The sequence below is a fragment of the Delphinus delphis genome, chromosome 17 (assembly GCF_949987515.2).
Source record: "Delphinus delphis chromosome 17, mDelDel1.2, whole genome shotgun sequence".
NCBI classification, from domain to species: domain Eukaryota; kingdom Metazoa; phylum Chordata; class Mammalia; order Artiodactyla; family Delphinidae; genus Delphinus; species Delphinus delphis.
Genome location: NC_082699.1, coordinates 35,496,897 through 35,519,716, shown reverse-complemented (window position 1 = coordinate 35,519,716; position 22,820 = coordinate 35,496,897). Strand labels below are relative to the sequence as shown.

At 39.4% G+C, this 22,820-nt stretch overlaps 1 protein-coding gene and 1 non-coding gene across 2 annotated transcripts in view; both read left to right on the top strand.

Moving 5' to 3' along the window:
* The first annotated feature begins 5,980 nt into the window (after positions 1-5,980).
* TRNAW-CCA (transfer RNA tryptophan (anticodon CCA)) lies at positions 5,981-6,053 on the top strand. The gene has a single exon. It is a non-coding gene; the product is annotated as a tRNA-Trp (tRNA).
* Positions 6,054-19,187: 13,134 nt separating this feature from the next.
* Positions 19,188-22,820, top strand: part of PIP4P2 (phosphatidylinositol-4,5-bisphosphate 4-phosphatase 2) — an 86,472-nt gene continuing 82,839 nt past the window's right edge. Inside the window, exon 1 of the mRNA XM_060035210.1 lies at positions 19,188-19,343. Within this exon, the coding sequence (XP_059891193.1) occupies positions 19,238-19,343 (106 nt within the window). The 5' untranslated portion in view covers positions 19,188-19,237. The remainder of the gene's footprint in view (positions 19,344-22,820) is intronic.

Below are 22,820 nucleotides of genomic sequence, written 5' to 3'. Positions count from 1 at the left end.
GTGTGTGTAGCTACTGTAGATTTTTGGGTTGCAGTTACCATGAGGTTTTGATATAGTAGTCTATATATAAAGAAGATTGTTTTAGGTTGCAGGTCTTCTAATTTCAAATGCACTTCCAATATCCTGCATTAGTGCTCTCCTCTTCTCACAATTGCTTGTTTTGATATAATATTTGTGTTCAGTTGATTTTCTACATTTATTTTATTTTTTATTATTTATTTATTATAGAACATTCTTTTTATTTTTTTAACATCTTTATTGGAGTATAATTGCTTTACTACATTTGCTTTATATTTGCCTTTACTGGTGAGCTTTTCCATTCATAATTTTCTTGTTTCTAGTAGCAAACTTTTCTTTTCCACTTAGAGAAGTTCCTTTAGCATTTGTTGTAGAGCTGGTTGGGAGGTGCTGAATTCTCTTAGCTTTCGCTGTCTGTAAAGCTTTTGATTTCTCTGTTGAATCTGAATGACAGTCTTGCTGGGTTGGTTGCAGGTTCTTCCCTTTCATCACTTTATATCATGGCACTCCCTTCTGGCCTGCAGAGTTTCTGCTGAGAAATTGGCTGATAACCTTATGGGAGTTCCCTTGTATGTTATTTGTTGCTTTTCCCTTGTTGCTTTTAATATTTTTTCTTTGTCTTTAATTTTTGTTAATTTGATTGCTATGTATCTCAGCGTGTTCCTCCTTGGGTTTATTCTGCCTGGGACTCTTTGTGCTTTCTGGACTTGGGTGACTGTTTCCTTCCCCACTTTAGGGAATTTTTCAGCTATTATATTTTCCAGTGTTTTCTCAGGTCCTTTCTCTCTTTCTTCTCCTTCTGGGACCCCTATAATGTGAATGTTGGTGCATTTAATGTTGTACCAGAGGTCTCTTAGACTGCCTTAATTTCTTTTCATTCTTTTTTCTTTATTCTATTCCATGGCAATTATTTCCACCATTCTGCCTTCCAGCTCACTTATCTGTTCTTCTACCTCAGATCTGTTTCTGTTCTGCAGACTGCTGGATTGTAGTTCTTCTTGCTTCTGCTCTCTGCCCTTTGGTGGATGAGGCTAAGAGACTTGTGCTGGCTTCCTGGTGGGAGTGTCTGGCTCCTGCTCACTGGTGTGTGGAGCCGGGTCTTGTCCCACTGGTGGGCAGGGCTGTGCTCAGGAAGACTTTAAGCAGCCTGTATGCTGATGGTTGAGGCAGTGTTCCTGCCCTGTTGGTGGTTTGGCCGGAGGCATGCCAGCACTGGAGCCTACAGGCTGTTGGGTGGCACTAGGTCTTGGGAAGGAAATGGCTGCCTCCAGGAGGGCTGATGTCAATGAATACTCACCAGAGCTGCTGCTACCAGTGTCTTTGTCCCCACAGTGAGCCACAGCCACTCCTTGCCTCTGCAGAAGGCCCTCCAATACTAGCAAGTAGGTCTGGCCCAGTCGCTTATGAAATCATTGCTTTTCCCCCTGGGTCCTTGTGCACATAGGACCTTGTGAGAGCCCTCCAAGTTTCTGTTTCCCTCAGTCCTATGGTACTTCTGTGATCAAACCCCACTGGCCTTCAAAACCAGATTCTCTGGGGGCTCCTCCTCCCATGGCCAGAGCCCCAGGTTGGGAAGCCTGACATGGGGCTCAGGATTTGCACTCCTGTGGGATAACTTCTGTGGTATAATTATTTTCCAGATTTTGGGTTGCCCACCTGGCAGGAATGGGATTTGATTTTATCATGATTGCATCCCTCCTACCATCTCATTGTGGCTTTTCTTTTGTAATTGAGTGTTAGGGTATCTTTTTTGGAAGGTCCCAGCATTTTTTTTTTTTCTGTCAATTGTTGTTCAGAAGTTAGGTTGTTTTTAATTCTTTTTTTTTTTTTTGACTGTGTTGGGTCTTCGTTACTGCACATGGGCTTTCTTTAGTTTCAGAGAGCACGGGCTACTCTTCGTTTCAGTGTGCGGGCTTATTGTGGTGGCTTCTCTTGTTGCAGAGCATGGGCTCTAGGTGCACAGGCTTCAGTAGTTGTGGCATGCAGGCTCAGTAGTTGCGGCATGCAGGCACTAGAGCACAGACTCAGTAATTGTGACGCATGGGTTTAGTTGCTCCGTGGCATGTGGGATCTTCCCAGAACAGGGATGGAACCCATGTGCCCTGCATTAGCAGGCAGATTCTTAACCACTGCGCAAGCTGAGAAATCTCAGCAGTTAGTTTTGATTTTGGTGTTTTTGTAAGAAGGGGTGAACTCGTTTCTGTCTAGTCCATCGTCTTGCCAGCCAGTATATATTTTCTTAAATTAACTCTATCTATCTAGCTATTTCACTATCTATCGTCTATCTGACCACTTGTCTGTCTCTCTATCTTCCATTTATGTGTCTGCCTATCTGTTCTTCTGTCATCTGTATTTACTCTCCTGAGTTTTCTAAAGAAGTTTGTTGTATGTTTTCTCTTGCTTAGTTAATAACTCTTATGGTAATAAGTGGCTGCTGCTAGGCTTGTTGAGTAGACTTGGTATGTTCTTCATAGAGACATAACTTTTCCAATTACAAGAGTATCGTTACACTAATTCCTTACCTCTCCAAGAATAAACTTGTTTAGAGTATGTTTTGTTTAAAAGTAGGCCCATTCTTAAATGTTTTTGAGTAATGATGCATTAAAAGGCACATTTGTCTTACAGATTACACAGCAAATTTGTAAAAGACGAGCATGCAACTACCTGCTCTATGAAGTTCTTTTCTGTATATGTAGTTCATATTTGTTCAAATTAAACATGGAAGTTAAATTCAGTCAAATAAATCCTTCTAGTTATCCAGATTGATGTAAGTAAAAACCATTTGGATAAGAAGATACCTGTTGGTCAAAAGAGCAATCATATCTTTTTGAAAGAGATAAGGTTAGTAATCAAATTATGGGTATCAACAACAATAATTTTACTGCAGTCTGTGCTTACAATTCATTTTTCTTCCCTAAATATTCCTTCATTCCACTACTGGCTATATAATACATATGGGTCCATTCTCTTCATTGTTCTTTTCCGTATTAGTAATAGGAATTTTAGCTGAGAATGAGTACATTATTTTCTAAGGTATGATTGCTTAAGAATTAGATGTTCCCTTAACTGTGTTTCCATGATGTTTTTTTCATGTATCCATCAGTGCAGAAATATTTAATTTTTAAAGTATATGTCACACTAGACTGTAAACTTCTCATAATTAGAACTCATGCTTTATCTATTTTCATGTACCCACACTAATGATAGTGCTTGGTACTAAGTAAGCAATCAATAAGTGATTTTTATAAATGTAGAAAAGGGTAGATGATAACAATAGCTTCTAGGAGAAAACAAACAAACTACATGGTTGAATTTGAAACTCTCTCTAATATTATTTTTAATGAAAGAATTTCTAATATTTCTAATATTTTAAAATTTTATATTGTTGTACTGATCCTGCAAATATAATATTGATTTATGTTTCTGATCCTCTGGTTCATTTGAAATAGGAGAAAACAAAATGGAGGAAATATTATTTAGAGTTTATATGCTTTCTTTTAATCAATGTTTCCTAAATGGAAATTTATATTATTATCTTCAAGAGAGACTTTAAAACTTTAAGAAACCAAAAGCAAATCATATTTAAGTACAGATATTTCTTGTATCAGCCCAACCAAAAGTTACCTATTTATCTCTAATTATAACTCTGAATTGAAGTTAATGTTGTTTCTATCAAGGGGTTATTTCTTGTGCAATATTCTGACTTTTGTTTTTATATATTTTAGGTTCTGCTAGATTTTTTTAACTTATGTTAACCAACTCATAGTAATTAGGGAAAAAAATGAAGAAGTAAAGAAGAAAGATTTTTGTCTGAAAAAATTTCTACACTGAGTGGTCCATGACTAGACACCATTTCAGAGTCAGGAAGAGATCATGCAGAAGGCTTTGCATTGTGTTGAAATTCTCCTGTGAGATGTAGAATAATGGATGTCTGCCCATATAATAAACCCCGGAACATATGACTATGTTACCTTACATGGCAATTGGGACTTTACAGATATGATCAAATTAAGAATACTGAGATGGAAAGGTTATCCTTTATTAGCCAAGTGAATAATCACAAGGGTCCTTGTAAGTGAAAGAAGGCAGGAGAGTCAGGGACAGATTTGAAGATGATGGCTTTGAAGATGGAAGAAAGGAACACAAGCGAGGAATACTGGTGGTCTCTTAAAGCTGAAAAAGGTAAGAAACTGGATTCTCCCCTGGAGGCTTCACAAAGAAATGCAGTATTGCTGACAGCTTTATTTTAGCCTAGTGAAAGCCATTTTATACTTCATGCAGGCAGCTTTTGTGATGAGTTTAACTAGCTTGACCTGTTAGTGTTGACTAGAGTGAACAGGACGATCGGTGAGAATATGTGACAAGTGAGGTCAATGACAAACTGACCAGCCAGACAAGGCAGGATCCCTCTGAAAGACTGAGTGACCTGAAGCATAACCTTAAGAGTTAGATAACCAAAAGGGAGAATAGTCTTGAGAGTGAATGAAGCATGAGAGGGACAAAGCAAGAAATGGCACATTGTTCTCTCATGCATCCTATATTCTGGGTGTAACCAAATTGAGAAAGAATGAGGATAGGAGTTCTACCAGCAAAAGAAGACAGTTTAATATTTCATGGGCTCTAAATTACAGAGAATATATAGAAAGATCATATACAGAGACAGCTTATAGTGGAAAATTAGACAACCATTAAACATATTTTCAACACAGACAAAATCAAAAGACAAACAATAAGCTAGGAAAAATATATACTGTATTTACTACGTGTCTAACTTTTAAAAGCTGTCCAGGACTCAAGGATGGGTATGTTATTCAGGCTGTTGCAATAGGAAGAATAACCAAAGGAAGTGTTTCCTGGAAAATGGGAAACAAGGGGGGTTTTATATGGCAAAGAAACAAAAGTAGCAGAGCTCCAGTTGCAATTCTGGTGACCATTCAGGCAAGTGTGGTAGTCTTTCAGAAAATACGTGCGTGTGTGCATGCATGCACGTGTGTGCATGTGTGTGCATGCATGAGAGCATTTGGCCATTTTCAGTCCATTGTGTCCTGTTCTTGGAATTGTCAACTCAAAGAAAGAATTTAGAGGAATGGATTAGTCTCTCAGTATGAGGGAGCATGGATGTCAGTATACATTCAGAGAAGAAAATTTTACAGTTCTTCACACAGACAAAAGATAAATATATTTACTATATGAAGATAAATTCTTTATAACTCTTTAATATATATGTCTTTATTAATTAGGAAAAACACCTCCTGCTGTAATAAATAAACTCTGAAATTTCAGTGGCTTAACACAATGAAGTATAGTTCTTGCTCATAAAACACTGCAAAACTGGTGTTCTTTCTGGGCAATTCTTCTATATGCAATGATGTAGTATCTCAAGATCCTTCCTTCCTTGTGCCATTTTCAACATGTAACTCCCCCAGTCTCCTTGGGAGTCATCTCCTACATTCTATCTTAGAGGGGAAAAGAGCATGGAGGATGATGTAAGGGAGGTTTTTATGGCCTGGTCTAAAAGTAGTCTATAACACTTCTACCAACCTTCCATTGGCCAAAATTTGGACATATGAAGACCCTAAATGCAAAGATGGCTGGGAAGTATAGTTTAGCTGAATTCCCAGGAGGAAAAGGGAATAGGTTTTATCAATCAATAAATAAAATGTATATTAAATTTATAAATAAAACTATAAATGATAACAAAAAGATGAACTCCCCAGTGGAAAAATGTCCAATACCAATGATCAAAAATAATATTCAGAATCATCAAGAATAAAGTAAATTACAAAAATAACATATTTCCTATTAAACTATCCACAGTAAAAATAATGTTATTTTCGTTGGCTGCTGAAAAATGTACAGTGTGAGACACCACAAGTGAGGGTAAAAAATTGTTCTCAGGTTCTAAAGAGCAACTGACAATATATATCCAAAGATTTTAAAATGTGCATAGTCTTTGAGGACTTCCCTGGTGGTCCAGTGGCTAAGACTCCATGCTTCCAATGCAGGGGGCCCAGGTTCAATCCCTGGTCAGGGAACTAGATCCCACATGCTGCAACTAAGAGTTTGCATGTCACAACTAAAGATTCCACATGCCCCAATGAAGATCTTGCATGCGGCAATGAAGATCCTGTGTGCCGCAGCGAAGACTTGGCACAGCCAAATAAACAAATATTTAAAAAATAAAATAAAATGTGCATATCCTTTGATCCAGCCTACCACTTCAAAACCTTTTTCAGGAATAAATAATCAGAAAAGTGTTCTAAGGTAGATTGATGTCATCCTTAACTTCTGTTTTTCATAAACTATGTGAAATCCATAAGGAAATCATGTTAGATTTGCTTTCATAAGATATCCAGAATCTGATCCCTTTTTTTCCACCTCCACTGCTTCTGTCTTTCTTACCTAGAGTCCAATTTTAACATAGTAGCCCTTGTGATCCTTATAAAGTCTATGTTGGGACTTCCCTGGTGGTGCAGTGTTTACAACTCTGCGCTCCCAATACAGAGGGCCTGGGTTTGATCCCTGGTTGGGGAACTAGATCCCACATGCATGCCGCAACTAAGAGTTCGCATACCACAGCTGAGGAGCCCACATGCCACAACTAAGGAGCCGTCGAGCCACAACTAAGGAGCCTGCCTACCGCAACTAAGACCTGGCACAATCAAATAAAAATAAATAAATAAATAAATATTAAAAAAAATAAAGTCTATGTCATATTGTTAGCACAAGTTCGTGTGCCCAGTGCGCAGTGAGGCCAAACAAACCAAAATGTTGGAGTTTGGAGCAGAGAAAGGTTTATTGCAGGGCCCTGTAAGGAGACAGGTGACTCCTGCCCTGAAAAAGCCTGAGCTCCCCCAAAATTTTGGAAAAGCATTTTTAAAAGCCAGGTGAGGGTGGTGGTTGCAGGGTATGTGATCAGCTTGTGCACAGTCTCTGACTGGCTGATGGTGAGGGAACAGGGTGGTGTCACAGGGGTTAACATTATCAATCTTTTGGCTCCAAGAGGCCTGGAGCTATGTGCTCACAGTCATCAAGTAGTTAATATCTTCCATTTGGTGGGGGGTTTTCACATCTATAAAACAACTTAGGAAATGAGCATCAAATACTGTTATCTAGGTACTTCAGAGAGGAGCTAAAGCAGAGGATATGGGGGAAGGTCTGTCTTGGGAAGGGCTTATAGGGTCCTGCTCCTTTACAATATCATCACTCTTCTGCTCAAAAGCCAACAAGAGTTCCAAAGTTTTCTCAACTCAGAAGATATACCAAACTGGCCTCATATGATCTGCCCCATCTGGGGTACATGCCAAACTTCTCTGATCTCATCTTTTACTCCCCCACCCCCTACCCCAACCCCCCAGCTCAGTTTGCTCAGGCTTCCTTGCTGTTCCTGCATATACCAAGCATGCTCCCTTCTCAGGGCCTTGCTGTTCATACCTGTTTAAATGTCAATGAAGCCTATCCTAGCTCCTCCATGTAAAAAAGCAATGTGCTTCCTCCACCCATCTTTGCCATTTTCCCTTACCCTGCTTTATTTCTTTTACAACATTTATCACCATCTGATATATTATATATCCTTGTTAAACTGTTACCTATATTTTTCATTATAATGAGGTCAGGGATATTGTAACTCCTTAAACAGTGCCTGGCACATAGAAGGTACCTAATAAACATTTGCTGAATGAATGAATAGAAAAATACTGCAACAAGTCTGAAAAATTAAAAAATAGAGGACTGGTTAAATAAACTGGGATGTTGCACTTAAGTATCAGGCAGATAGACCATTCAAAGGGCTAGAAGTAGAAATGAAAAAAGCCTAGAAGTGTGGAAATGAAAACTAGAATGTGGTTCTGTATCTCACAGGAAGAAATGCTGGGAATACCAACTTCGAAAGAGGTAATAGGTATTTTTCTTACCCAACTGTTTTCTGAAACCATAGGAAAAGTAGGTTTCTTATCATAAAATGTGTTTTTACATTAATCAACTGCTTCTATGGTCTCAAATAGGTTTATCCGTGAAATGTGTGTATGTGTACCTCCAAGGGCTAAAAGGATTTTTAAAAAGCAATCTTATTCTATGTAGATTTTATTAGCTCAAGCTGCCATAACAAAATGTCACAGATGGTTTAAACAGCAGAAGTTTATTTCCTCACAATTCTGAAGGCTGGAAGTCTAAGATCAAGGGCTCAGTTTCTGGTGAGGACTTTTTCCTGGCTTGCAGATGGCTGTCTTCTCATTGTATCCTCACATGGTCTTTCCTCAGTGCAAATTCATGGAGAGAAAGAGAGAGACAGAGAGAGAAAGAGAAAGAAAGAAAGAGGGAGCAAGCTAGCTCTCTGGTGGCTCTTCTTATAAGGACATGAATGTCATTGGATTAGGGTCCCACCATTAGGACTTCATTTAACCTCAATTACCTCTTTTTTTAAAAAAGTATTTATTTATTTGGCTGCACCAGGTCTTAGCTGTGGTACACGGGATCTTCCTTGCTGTGTGAGGGATCTTCGTTGCAGCAACTTTTAGTTGCAGCATGTGGGATCTAGTTCCCTGACCAGGGATTGAACCTGGGCCCCCTGCACTGGGTATGCAGAGTCTTAGCCACTGGACTAACAAAGAAGTCCTAACCCCAATTACCTCTTAAATGCCCTGTCATCTTTGTAGCCTCAGCATTTAGTACCAAACTCTTATATTTATTTATCAAAAATATTTGAATCAAGGAAAAGCTTGAATTTGAGGCAACAATCATATATATTTCTACATTTATCCATATCTATCTATCGATCTAATCATCTATCTCTACAAGTTATTAAACAAACAGAACTTACCAAGGTATAGATAAGAAACAATTATAGTTTCCTACAAATACTGCCCCTAATAGGGCCATTTTAAATTCTCACTTGTCTCCTGTAACATATCTTATCACATCATCATATCTTGGGTAGGTTCTATAACTTCCTTGTCAATTTCAGTCATTAAAAATCCATCCAGTCTAAAACTCCAATTTCATATCCAAATCAAAGATTTCCTCTTTTCTGTCATCTGCTAGTATTGTGGCTTGAAGGACCTGAAATGGGGAGGGGGTATGGTCTTCCTTTTGCCTCTTTCCCATTTTCCACCTTGGGGGAAAGAATGTAGTTTACCTCTGGGCTTCAGGTCCTTCCACTCTTTTCTAGTTTCTACCTCCTCCAAGAAGTGGACACAGGGAGGAGTTGGAGGGAGTCAATGGGCTGTTGTAGTCCTCCTTGTGTTCTTTGATAGTAACTCTTGGGCCAACACTGACTGGCCATTGACCATACTCTCTCCACAGCAGGCACTCAAATACTGGATTTCTAGAGGAGGCACAAATGTGAGTTCTTTAGGGCCCTCCCAATCTATGGTGTCCTGCTTAACTTCTTCCAGTCCTCCTCAGCTCTTGTACTCAGTGGAATACCCCATGGGCTCTGGCTGCTGGAGTTTTTTCACCCAGCAGTTAGCCTCTTTTGTTGCTGCCATCATGATGGCACAAGCCCAGCTAATTTTTGTGGTGCTACTTTGGCCTACAAGAAACTCACATTCTCATCAAAGCAGGAGTGATAGCTGAGCTACACCACAGGCCTTTCTGTTTGCCCTGCCATAATTCACCAATTCTTTTTTTCCTGTTCACACAGACTTTGGGAAGAGCAGGTAATCTGTGTCCTAATTTGAAAATGAGGTGTTAGTTTTCTTTTTATGCAGATACATCCAAACTTTGCAAATTATTATTAGAGCACTTCTCACTTGACTTTTCAGAAAAGGGCAGGGAGAAGCCACAGAAGAACTCCCTAAGCCAACAATTCATGACTTCAATAATTTCCATTTTCCTCCTTCTCATTCTCCTGTTTATACGGATTGGGGTATTGGGTTATTGAAGGGCCAGTTCTGCTGATTTAGTATGTGGAGATACTTACTGCTTTTTTTTGGCCTCAGTTTTGGACCCTAACTATCAGTTTTGGATCAACAAGAAAAGTTCCACACAACTTCAAGTCAAATTTTGTCTATGGAACTTTGCATTTCACTCTGTTCTGTTGTGGTGTGCTTATAGAGCTTGGACCTTATTTTACTCTTATTAGCATCCTGTGAGATGTAGGATAGCTATCTCCCATTTTGCTGATGAAACTGAGACAATAAGAGACAATCTAGGACTAATTAATTGAAAAAAACAACTCTTCTATGACTATAGTCAAGATTTCAACCCTCCTCTATTGTTTTTGCAAAATGTTGCACTCTTTCAACTTCAGAACATGGCCTTATTTTCTCAGAGTTATAATTCTGTTTGCTGGAGAAGTAAACAAAATCCCTCAGAGCTGAAGGTAAACATATTTACCCTAGTCTTAGCAGAGTGTGTACCCATCCTTCAAGTTTTCCTCACTTAAGGACCAGTTTCCTGCTTTTTCAGGGTATGCATATAATGAAGGGGCATTCATATTTCATCCTTCGTGTGAAATCTAAATCTCTATTTCCTCAAAGTCCTTTTTACTGGGCATTTCCAAAAACCTTAGGAACATTCATGCATATTTTTTTATTCTTTTGGCCACGCCACGTGGCATGTGGGATATTAGTTCCCTGACCAGGGATTGAACATGTGTCCCCTGCATTGGCAGTGCTGAGTCTTAATCACTGGACTGCCAGAGAAGTCCCCATTCATGCATAAATACAACTCCTTCAGGCCTGCTGAGATACCCTAGAGTTCTTGAATTAAGCATACAGACTACACACCTGAGATGTACTATATAATAACTGTAAGGCGAATGTAGATGAATTAATGAGTTAAAAATACAAACATGCTCTGGCCCATTGTGCTTCTAGCCTAGTTCAGTGATGCCTGTCCCCTGGTTTTCCTTCCAATAGAGCTAAAAGAGGAGAGTGATAAAAAAGCTTATGTTTATGGCAAGTCTATATGCCAGTCACTGATAGTTACATTCCATATATTTTCTCATTAAATTATAATAAATACTCCATAAGGTAGGTATTATTACTCTGTTTTACAGACTAGTTAGACAACTGAGGTTTTGAAAGGTTAAACTAACTTAAATAAGATCATTACTCAGAGGTAGTGAATTCAAGTATAATTTTATTTGATTTCCAAGCCTGGGCTCTCCTGGCACAGAGTAGAGAAACAGAGGTCAGGGTGAGAGAGTAGAGGTGGTACCCTGGCATGTGCTAAGGAAAGCAGTTATAACCCTTACGAGTACATATTTAATATGAACATACTTTACATAGAGGTTCATAAAATATTCATAGATATTCATAAAATCTATGATAGATATTCATTAAATATCATAGATATCTTGCATAGATATTCATAAAATAGCCTTCTCAGATGGACTTTAGAATTTCAAATTAAACTTCCCCAAAGCATCATGTCCCTTGAAGAACTCTCCTTTGTTTTTATGCCTTTTTTACACAAAATATCGTTTGTGGTTGTGATTGATCAATTTAAAATGACCTCCAATGAATCACGTCTCCCTGCATCCATGCTCCTCTGCATGTGAAACTGCCACATCTTCCATCAAGAGACTGAATTTATCCCTCTGCCTGTTTGAATGTGACCTGGCCTTGTGATTTGCTCTGACAAATAGAATGTGGTAGAAGTAAACTTGTACACGTTCCAAAACCTTGGGCGTATTGTTACTGAGTCCAAGCTCATTCTGCTCACTGCATGACAGGGCAATAAATCAGGAGATGAGGTGTTGAGGCAAGGAATAATGACTTTATTCGGAAAGCCAGCATACCGAGAAGATGGCAGACTAGTGTCTCAAAAGAACCATTTTATTGCTGTCTGGATACCAGTTTCTTTTATAGAACAGAGACAGGGAGGAGGTAAGGGAATAAAGTAAAAAGGCCATAAGTCTTGCAAATATCTCCTGGAATGGCCAGCCTCAGGAAGGGGATGTGTTAATTTCTTCTTTCTCCTAGCCATTCACAGGTGGACAGGGTCAGGATGTTTCCCTGAACAAAGGCACTTTGGTTTAACATTCAGGCAGAGGGGCAGGGTTCCCGGAGGCAGGCCGTTATGTATAGACAGTATCCTCTTAGTGAACAAAAGCAACTGGAAGAAGAGGTTAAGGAAAAAGAAACAGATCCAATATGTAGTCAGATTTTGTTCTTCCCTGTAACATTATAAGGCCTTGGAAGCATCTGCCTTTGCCCTCTAAGTGTACTATTCTGAGACTGACATGTAAAGAGGAAGCCCAGGGTAAAAGTACATTTGGAGACAGGGGTTCAGCTAATGCAGCTTTCTCAGCTGAGCTCAGGCCCCAGCTGATCCACCAGATGGACGCATCTTTCTGAAAAATAATACATTGTTGTTTTAATCCACTAAGTTGTAAGATGATGGATTCTTAAAAAGCAATAACAAAGCAGAAAGTGGTACTGGAAGTACAAAGCAATAGGTAAATCCAACAGAAGTTGGTACTGAAAGTACAAAGCAATAGATAAATATAATAGAAATTAGTATTGCTCTAAAATAAACCCAAGTATATGGCACTGTCTTCAGGACTAGGCAGCCTGAGAATGCTGAAAGGAGTAGAGGGGATACTGTTAGTAGAAGCTAAAAAGCAGAGAGGAAATTGCTACGGGAGAGCAGAGAACAGAAGTCTACCAATTAATTATTGCTTATGGTAACTTGGAAGGTAGAAAATGCACCTAATGAACTTACTGATCTCACTAATTTCCATGTAGGGTATAGAAAATAACAATTAGCTTCTTTTAGCTTTGTCTGATGAGAGGTGGTATTTTATATTGCTGCCATAAAAAATTATCACAAACTTAGCAGTTTAAACAACATAAGTTTATTATTTTATAGTTCTGTCAAAATTTAGAGATAGTAAAAATTAAGACTAGGTCAGTAAAATAGTATTAAGTAAGAGTTTATGGTGTACAGAAGGATACTTTGCAAACTGGGAGTCTTCAAGTCCAACACTGAGATGAAACTCAGAGGCATGATGTCACAGGATGGCTTTGTAAAGTAGAAGTAAGAAAGGTGTTTAACCTTTACAATGATCGGGTATTACAATGGGGGTTTCCAGATGGTAGGGGATTCATTAACAGTGATTAACTTATACCATTTCAGGAAGATGATTATCAGAGGCACTTAGAAGAAAAAAACTATGTTGATTTTTACTTATGTTCATGAAATAAGCTAGATTTATTTTCTTTATGTAACTTAAATGATTTTTGTCTGCTTGTAGGATTTTCAAGCCTAGTCTCTATTTTATTTTCATTTTTTATTTTTATTTTTATTTTTGCAGTACTAGGGCCTCTCACTGTTGCAGCCTCTCCCGTTGCGGAGCACAGGCTCCAGACACGCAGGCTCAGCGGACATGGCTCACGGGCCTAGCCGCTCCACGGCATGTGGGATCTTCCCGGACCGGGGCACGAACACGTGTCCCCTGCATCGGCAGGCAGGCTCTCAACCACTGCGCCACCAGGGAAGCCCTCTATTTTATTTTATTTTAACATTTCCATAGGTCAGAAGTCCAATAATTCTCACTGGACCAGAATCAAGAGATCAGCAAGGCTGTGTTCTGCCTATAAGCTCTAGGGGAAGATCTATTTGTTAACTTGAAAATAAAACACACAACATAAAGGGTTGTGAGTTTAAGTTTTATTCAGGGTCTTACTGAGGAGTATAGCCTGGGAGACAGCTCTGAGGAAGTGCTCCAAAGAGACAGGGGAGGAGACAGAATATATGATTTTTTTGGCCAGAAAATACATGTTAGGCACGCATATATCTTGGTAAAAGATGGCTGCTAATCACAAAGAACACAGCCTCGAGTTAATGATTTTAATGCTTTTCTATGTATAGAAGATGCAAGAATTTGGGGTCATTGAAATTCTTCCTGAGACATGAATCTATCTAGGGGCCTGTTTATTGAAAGCAGAGTGCCTTATCCTGTTTTTCATCTTGAATTCCTCTCAGGGGAGACTGCAGTGGGTTTCAACTTAACTCTTATATAGCTGGGTGATGAGCGATGCTCTATGTTCTTCTTTGCTCACAATTTCTTTGCTCATTAAAGTTGTTTATAGAATCCAGTTCTTTGTGTTTGTGGGGCTGAAATCCTCATTTCCTTGCTGCTGTCAGCTGAGAGTCACCCCTAGCTCTAAAGGCCACCCACACTCTTTGGTTCCCTTCCTCCACCTTCAAAGTCAACAATGGTAGGTTGTGTCCTCCTCACACTTCTAATCTCTCCTCCTTCTTCTTCTGTGAATATCACTAGTTACAGCCAAGAAGGTTCTCAGCTTTTAAAGACTCATTGGCCCACCTGGATTACCCAGGATAACCTCCCCATCATAAGATCTGCAACCCTTAATCACATCTGCTAAATCCCTTTTGCTATGTAAGGTTTCCTAGGTTCTAGGGACTAGGTGTAGACATCTTTTGGGGGTCATTATTTTCCCTACCACAGAGATGAACTAAAAAAGAACTTTCAGTTTACAACAGAATTTAGAGGAAATATAGAGGACTCAGAACAGTCCAGCAAAAGATTTTTAACATAAGAAATGGCCTCAGGATAAAATTTTAATCCAAGGGGATGGCTATAAAACTCCTTGTTAAGACCTCTGAAAGATTCAATCAGTGATTTGAAGACTTCCTTAGGTAAGACAAAGGGGTTTCTACAAATCTGAAGGGTCTCAAATGTGGCCCAATGTAGAGAGATGCCTATCTCAAAAAGAATTATGTCTGTGGCTTTGGGGGCAGGAAGTAAACCCCAGTCAGATTTATAAGAAGCCTGCAAAGTTTTTAAGGGAATTGTATTAACTTGGATTAAAAGGAACAGAGACAGTTCAAAATTTTAAAAAGGCCTCTGGGCCTCCAACTTTGTTTGGGCCGGAGGCAGACTGGGAAAGCTACTCAACTACAAACAGGAGTCGTACTTTATGGAAAAGAAAGGACTCAGTGGCAGGGCAGAGAGCCAAGGACAGCAATAGATGAGGAAACCCAGTAACACTAAGAGCAGAACTATGCCCTAATAAAGAAGCGTTCCCTGGCTCTAGTGTCAAGGGAGCTAGTGACATATGCTCAACTGGATTTCAGAATTCTGTGGTTCAGTGTACACAATGTTACACTATGTTCTTTCCATTCTAAATGCACATCAGCTCCCTCCCCTCACTTTATGAAATTGGAGTGTTTACTGCTGTTATGCTGCTCGTGTTTCACTGTTAAATGTTGGAGGATGGGGCAGGGGGAGATGAGGAAGGCACATAATTTGTCTTTTTAGTTCACAGTTCTCTGAATCAACAGGTGCTGTACCCAAGGAGCTGAGCCTGTGGAATCATACCCAAGGAACTTTGTCTGCACCTGTACTTGATTTAGGTGACAAGATATACAAACATGACTTTGGTGATTAAATGAGACCTTGGGGTCTTAGGAATGGGCAAATGTAGTTTGCCCATGAGAGGGACATGAACCATTGTGGCCAGAGGATAGACTATGGTAGCTTGGTATGTAATGGCCTGCAATGAATCATGCCTTCCTGTGTTCCACAGCCCTTTGCACTGTGACATTGTCACTCCATCCATGAAGATATGGAATCTATTCCTCCACTGGCCTTGTGACTACCTTTGACCATGAAAAGAGGTCTCTGGGCCTCCAGCTTTCTTTGGGCAGGAGGCAGGCTGAAGGAGGTGGAAGAATGTGGTGAAAGTAACATTATTTGAGGTCCAGAGCCTAGATCTTAAGAGGCGCCAGAGCTTCCACAATCGCCCTCTTAGAACACTGCTCTGAGACTACTAAGCATGTGAAGAAGCCTTGTTTGAATGACTATATGGAGAGAGACTCGTGGCCATCCAAGCTGTCTCATCAGCTGAGCCCAGCCCCCAGCCAACCTGCTAGCTGAATGCAGCTGCCTAAGTAAGGCTAGGTAAGAGCAACAGAATGTCTACTCAGTCAACCAACAGAATCATGAAAAATAACAAATCACATTATTTTAAGCCACTGGGTTTTGATATAATTTGTTACTTAGTAGTAGATAACTGGAACTGTAGTTTAAGCAGCTTAAGTAAGTAGTAAGATATATCTCTTACTAGCTCATACATTATCTGTTTAATCATACAATTATTCCAAAAGTGAAAATGAATAGTGATGGCAAAGTATCATAATCATAAAAGGCCTTAGATTGATCAGTATTATTTAAAATTTACTGAGTAACCATAAACTATAGAATTATCTTTAAACTAGAATGAAGTGATACTCATCTAATAAGTTTTTTACTTTTTGTGAAATTTGGCATTGTTGCAAATATAATCTCAATATACCCATTAACTGTATCACCCTCAATTGAATTCTGAAATTAATAGAGAAGTCATATAAAGAAGTAAAGAATGAAAAAAAAAAAAACCTTTATACTGATCATTATTACCTGGGCAATAAAGAAAGTCTAGCTGTAAAGATAAAATGGAACAATAAAATAGTCAGGTGGCAAAACTCTCATCTTCATCAAAAAGTCAAGAAATGCTCTTAACTTTCTTCCCGTTAACAATTGTTTTAGTAAGATTCTGGGACTGTGTAGGATTTGTTCATATACTCATTTGTTATTTATTTGGCAAACATTTATCAAGTGCTTATTAATGTGTCATGCATTGTGTTAGATACTGGAGATATAATAGTGAATGAGATAGATTTGGTTTCTGACCTCACAAAGTCAGTTGGGGATAAAAGGTGGGTGGGTAATGGAAATGTAAATACACTGCTACAATAAAGTGTGATAGGTGACAGGATAGGACAATAAAATCGCCCTTTGTCCTTCCGTATCCCTGGGGGATTGGTTCCAGACCACCATCTCCCCGCCACCCCCAAAGGATACCAAAATCTTTGGATACCCTTCCATAAAATAGCGTAGTATTACACAGTACAGCATATGACCTATGCATATCTTCCTGTATACTTTAAATCATCTCTAGATTACTTATAATACTTAATACAATGTAAATGATATGTAAATAGTTGCCTGAGCATGGCAAATTTACGTTTTGCTTTTTTTTTTTTTTTTTTTTTTTTTTTTTTTTTTTGTGGTACGCGGGCCTCTCACTGTTGTGGCCTCTCCCGTTGCGGAGCACAGGCTCCGGACGCACAGGCTCAGCAACCATGGGTCACGGACCCAGCTGCTCCACGGCATGTGGGATCTTCCCGGACCGGGGCACGAACCCGTGTCCCCTGCATCGGCAGGCGGATTCTCAACCACTGCGCCACCAGGGAAGCCCACGTTTTGCTTTTTGCAACTTTCTGAAATTGTTTTTTGCAAAAAATTTTCACCTGTGGTTGAATCTGTGGATGCGGAAACCCATGTATATGGAGGGCTAACTGTATAGAAATAGGATTTTGTTGATTCTTTTTAAAAGTTTCTTTATCTCAATAGCTTCTAGGCTGCAACTGTAAAAACACTGTTGTTTCTTTTGTAAATTGTTCACTTTTGCAGGGAGTGCTACATCTTTACCCCTCACATTCCAAGTTCCTAGAGACCTATAAATGCCCTTGGATTATATCCTATGGGAATCCTATTTATTTATTTATTTTTGTCTGCACTAGGTCTTTGTTGCAGGGCAAGGGCTCTTTGTTGTGGTGTGCCAGCTTCTCTAGTTGCAGAGTGCGGCGGGGTGGGGGTGCGGGTGGTCTAGAACGCACGCATGCTCAGTAGTTGCAGTGTGTGGCCTTAGTTGCCAAACGTGAGGTGTTAGTTCCCCGACCAGGGATCAAACCTGGGCCCCCTGCATGGGAGTGCGGAGTCTTAACCACTGGACCACCAGGGAAGTCCCTGGGAATCCTTATATTGTGTTGTCTCCTGATGCTACTGATCCACAAAGGATGCTGCATAATAGAAAACATTATTCTTTGATTTTCCCTTAGGATTTCCAGCTGGTGCCTAAATGGAATTTTCAGAATAAAGAGTATCTTCAGAGGGCACGTAATATAAGAGGTAGTTTCAAATGTCTACAGTTTGCTTTTACTCATGCCCCTTTAAATCTCCAGCCCCTTTAAAGACTACCAGCCTCATTTTTGGTTTGTTTTTGGCTGTGCTATATAACAGACATCTTGAAGACCAGGACCATCCCCCATTCATATGTGTAGACCAGTAATCACATGATAATATGTGATGAATGACTCAAAGAACTATTGCAGAAAAATGATCGGTTTGAGACCATGACTATTTTCCCATTGCATTTTTTTATCTGGGCATGTTCAAAACTTTGATTTTAAAACCACTCTAGCAAGCCACCAAAAAAAGAAAAGAAAAAAATAAACACAAAAAGCAAGATGAGAACTGTACTTAGCTTGTTTTTAATACTGTTTTACATGTGAATGATTATTTTAAGACATTACTAAAGAAAATAGTTATTTGTCTTACATTATTCATAAACTTTATTATCATATATGTGTCAGGGACAATACAGTACAAAAACAAAACTAAAATGACAACCTATTTTGTTAAATTAAACTTGTAAAAACCAACACACTATGCATAGTTTCAATAAGATACAGTTACTAGAGTGCCAAACAGATATGTAAAAATTAACAAGGAAAAGCAGGAAATGGCACTGCTCATACAAAAATTTACGTCCTCTTAGACAACAGATGTTGAAAAATGATTTCCTAACAAAAGCAGCAGCCCTCGAGAAGGAATTGATAACCCTAGGAATAAGTTTTCTTTATATAATTGCTGCGAAGTTTGACAGCAAAGAACTCCTCTTCCTCCCTTGAGGAGTTAAACTTGGATTTGTGATTGCTGTAGTTTTCCTGTAATCAAGCCACAGGCCTTTTGCCCCCTTTCAGGTTGCCCTTCACTCTTCTTTTTCCTTATAGTTAAGGAAATGTGAAGTGCAAAGAAGAAAGAGTTGTAACCCCTCCCTCCCACTTACCTCCTCTCTGCGTTCGGTTACTTGGCACCTTCCCCTCCCAGCGTTTCCCAGTCAGCCCTACTAAGTTCCCAGGGCTCCTGCTCCTCCCATTCTCCCCTCCCCCAGCTCTCCCGGGCCCTTTCTTTTTTTTTTTTTTCTTCATCCGCTCCCCTCCCCTAGGCGTGCTTCCCAGCGCGCTTCTCTTCCCCGCCTCTCGATCCCGCATCCCCCCTCCCTGCCCGCCTCCTACCTTGTGACACATCCCGGGTCCTCCCGGAGGCGGCTGCAGCGGCAGTAGCACTAACAGCGCCTCCAACCGGAGCCGCAACCCCAGACTCAGCCTCCACCCCGGCCCCGGCGCCACTGCTGCAGTCATGGCTGCTGATGGGGTGGACGAACGCTCGCCTCTGCTCTCCGCATCCCATTCTGGAAATGTCACTCCCACGGCCCCACCATACTTACAAGAAAGCAGCCCCAGAGGTAAGGCCAGCATAGATCTTTCTACTTTGTAAGAAAAAGCCTAGGATGTAAAGACCAGGGAGTTCTGAGGCGGAGGCCAGCCTCTCACTTGGGCTGGGAGAGAGGGATGCTGACTGTGCCTTCTGAAGCAGAGCCTGCCTGCCTGAGAGCTTCACCGCAGGGCTTTCTCGTGGTGTAGTGTGGGGTGTGTGAGTGTGTGCGTGTGTGTGTATTTCGCCCCTTCTTACCCACGGGTATGGGATGTGTGTGTGTGTGTGTGTGTGTGTGTGTGTACCGTGTCTTATCCACTGCTGTTGGTGTGTGTGTGTGTGTGTGTGTGTGTGTGTGTGTGTGTGTGTGTATTTCACCACTTCTGACCCAGGGGTACAGGATGTGACATGAATTTCCCAGGTTGGGCTTTGCTGTTTTAGAGCAGCTCCTAAGTGCAGCTGGATGGTTGTGCAAATCTTTCACAGTCATTCACAAATTCTTCCACGTTGCTGAGAAACCAGGAGTACTGCTCACCTTGGCATCTGCCCTTGAAAGGGCTTAGCTTGAAAAATATGCATTTTCTACCATTCACCCACCAGTAGTCTGTTCAATCAGGGAATTGCCTTAGCAAAAGGAGAAGAGTTAATCAATATTCCTAACATGTCTGAAATCTCTGCCCTTCCTTATTGCTTCTACTTGTAAGGAGTATGTGTTAGTTTTAGTGGTAAAATGAGGAATAGAAGAGAAGATGGAATATTTTTGATGCATATCAAAAATGCAGTGAGATTGAGTGCATTGAGTGAGATTGAAATTGACTTTTAAAAGTAACCCAAGTTAATAAAATAAATATTTCTATTTATTTCTCTTCGTAAAATGGAATCAAGAAAGATTTGATGGCAATGGGGTCTGAAGAAGGAAGGGGGAAATCTATTTACCAAACTATTCAATTTATTCCAAGATCTATCCTTGTTCTAAGCCTTTTAGTTGATTCCTATAGTAGAAATAAGGCGGAGTCAGTAGTTATAGAAAATGGAAGGCAAGACTTTAAAAAACCACTTAGAGCAGTGAAAAGGTTGGTCAAATATGGTACTTGCAAATGTAGGTTAAATGCATCTCTCCTTTTTGGCTGAATGTGAGACATTTAAAAACCCAAGGAGGCAAACATTAATGCCTTTGAAAATGTGGGTGGATCCTGTTTCCTGTAGCACAACTTTTTCTACGTTCAAGTCTGGAATTGGAGCAGCTGTAGAGCAGGTCGAACTTGTCAAGTATTTAAAATTTCCATTTAATACTTTATAACTTGAAAAGCAACAATCTAGATCTTAATCCACACTTAACAAGAAGCAGGACAAAGGAAAAGGATGTTTAGCTGTGAATAATTTAGTGTGATTAATGAGTTGAGAAATAAGGTGCAAAATGGTACAGATACTCACCCATAGAAAACCCACAAGTCATGTTTGTTGGTCAGCATTAAACACGTGTCAGAGGACACCTCTTGGGGGAATTTCCTTAAAAGGCAAATTTGATGTTAATGTGTTTACTGTTATCTAAACTGTATGGTCTACAACAGGTTTAAACACTTATTTAATGACTGTTTCAATTTCATCAATTCACCCTTTTAAGACAAAATATTTGATGATTTATTGAGAGACAGAATTTAGATTTAAGAAACTGTCCCATAACAGATTTTCATGCTCTCTATCTTGCATCTGTGTTTTTTATTTTTAGTCAGAGAGTGGCTAAATTATCCCACAAAAATGGTCATACTCACGGACCTGCTTGTAGACTTCTTTATCATTTGCCAAATAGTTGTTATTCTGATAAGACTTCTCAAAGCACAAAATATGGTACAAGTTTCAGCTCAGCCACTAAGAAGAAGAAGTTTCATTCCAGAAAACTTTTACCAAAGAAATTCAATGTGTTATAAAACAAAATTCAACTGTGTACATTTTAAAGATCTTATTGGCTTTATTTCGTGATTCATGAATCAGGCAGAATCCCGCCTAGCAGATAAAAAGGAGCTCTAAGGAACTGTACAAAATTAAAGACTCATATAGGCAGAAGGGAGTGGGACAGGGAAGTTATACTAGCAAAATGTGGATTGGTTGTGGCAAGGTCACTTTTCTTTAGGGGATGGCAGGGGCCTATTAGGCAGATGACCTCACTAGTGCTGATCAGGAGATTCCTGATTGATTGGGTTAAGAGTCCATTTCTGAGAGAGGCATAAGTGACTCCATTTTGGGTCTGTTGTCTTGTTTGTAACAATGTTTTAGCAAAAAGCTCTTTCTGCCTATTGTAGAACAATTTTTTTTTTCTTAACTGTGAATGAGACAGGTTAGATAATTAGAAACACTAATTTCATGGCATATGGCATATGAAGCAAGAAGCATAAATGAGAAGTAAAAGGCATTTTTGGCAAAATATCTTTTCTTAATAAATAGCAAATAAGAATCTTGATAAATATTTTGAGTAAATACACAAGATCTGATTCTAGAAGAACAGTGCTAATTACTCATTCAGTAATTCATCAGGTGGGACAACGTGCCGGAGACTGCTCTAGGTAAACAAGAGTAACCAAATCCATGCCCTCATGGAACATGAGGAAAAAGAATAAGTTGAATCATTTCAGAATGTAAGAAACAGTCTGTCACTAGACCAAATATTTTCAGTAGTTGACAACAGTAGCGTTGAAGCTTGGGATTCAAAAGACCAGAAATAGAATGTACTTTTTGGGAAAGAACTTTGGTTTATGATAATTACAATCTATAATTACCCAGACATTAAAAAAATTTCATAGAAGTGGTTAATAGCCATAACTAGGGACTTTCTCCAATTCAACTCTTCGCTATTTGTGTAACCTTCTAAGAACAGGAATGTGAGATCCCACCCCAAGATGAAATATTCCACTTCAAATTGAAAGTTGATGGAGTGTTTATTTATAGACAAGTTATCGATAATGTAGTGGGGGAGCAGTTAGTATTTTGCATCTGGTTTCATTTGTGTAACAAATCCTCCTGGGTTTCTAAGTGGAATGCTTCTAGTGGTCTTTGCTGTCAGTACTGGATTCCTGCACAGAGTAGGAGGACATCACCTCTCCTGTGATCACAGTGCCCCATTTGGTATATTTGTCAGTTTTTGTTAAATCATAGAAATTAAAATCAAAGAGAGTTTTAGGCTCATTTGAAAGGAGGTTGGAAAAAATACCACAAAACCTACAATTTGGCTATATTTGTTTGGTTTCTTTATACATCTGCTAATTTTATAGGAAGGATGTGGCAAATGAATATGACCTCTAAATTTATGAGACGTCATCTGTGAAAAATGGTTTATATTTGAGTTGTCTGATTATGTATTGAATATGGGAATGTGATTATCTACTTCACTATAATTCTATAGGGAAAAGAGTACTTTGTTATACAGAGATAGTTTCACTTGCTTACTTTGTTTCTGTTATTTATTCAGCAAATAAATATTGGAGTACTAGCCAAGCTCTGTGGTAAGAAGGGA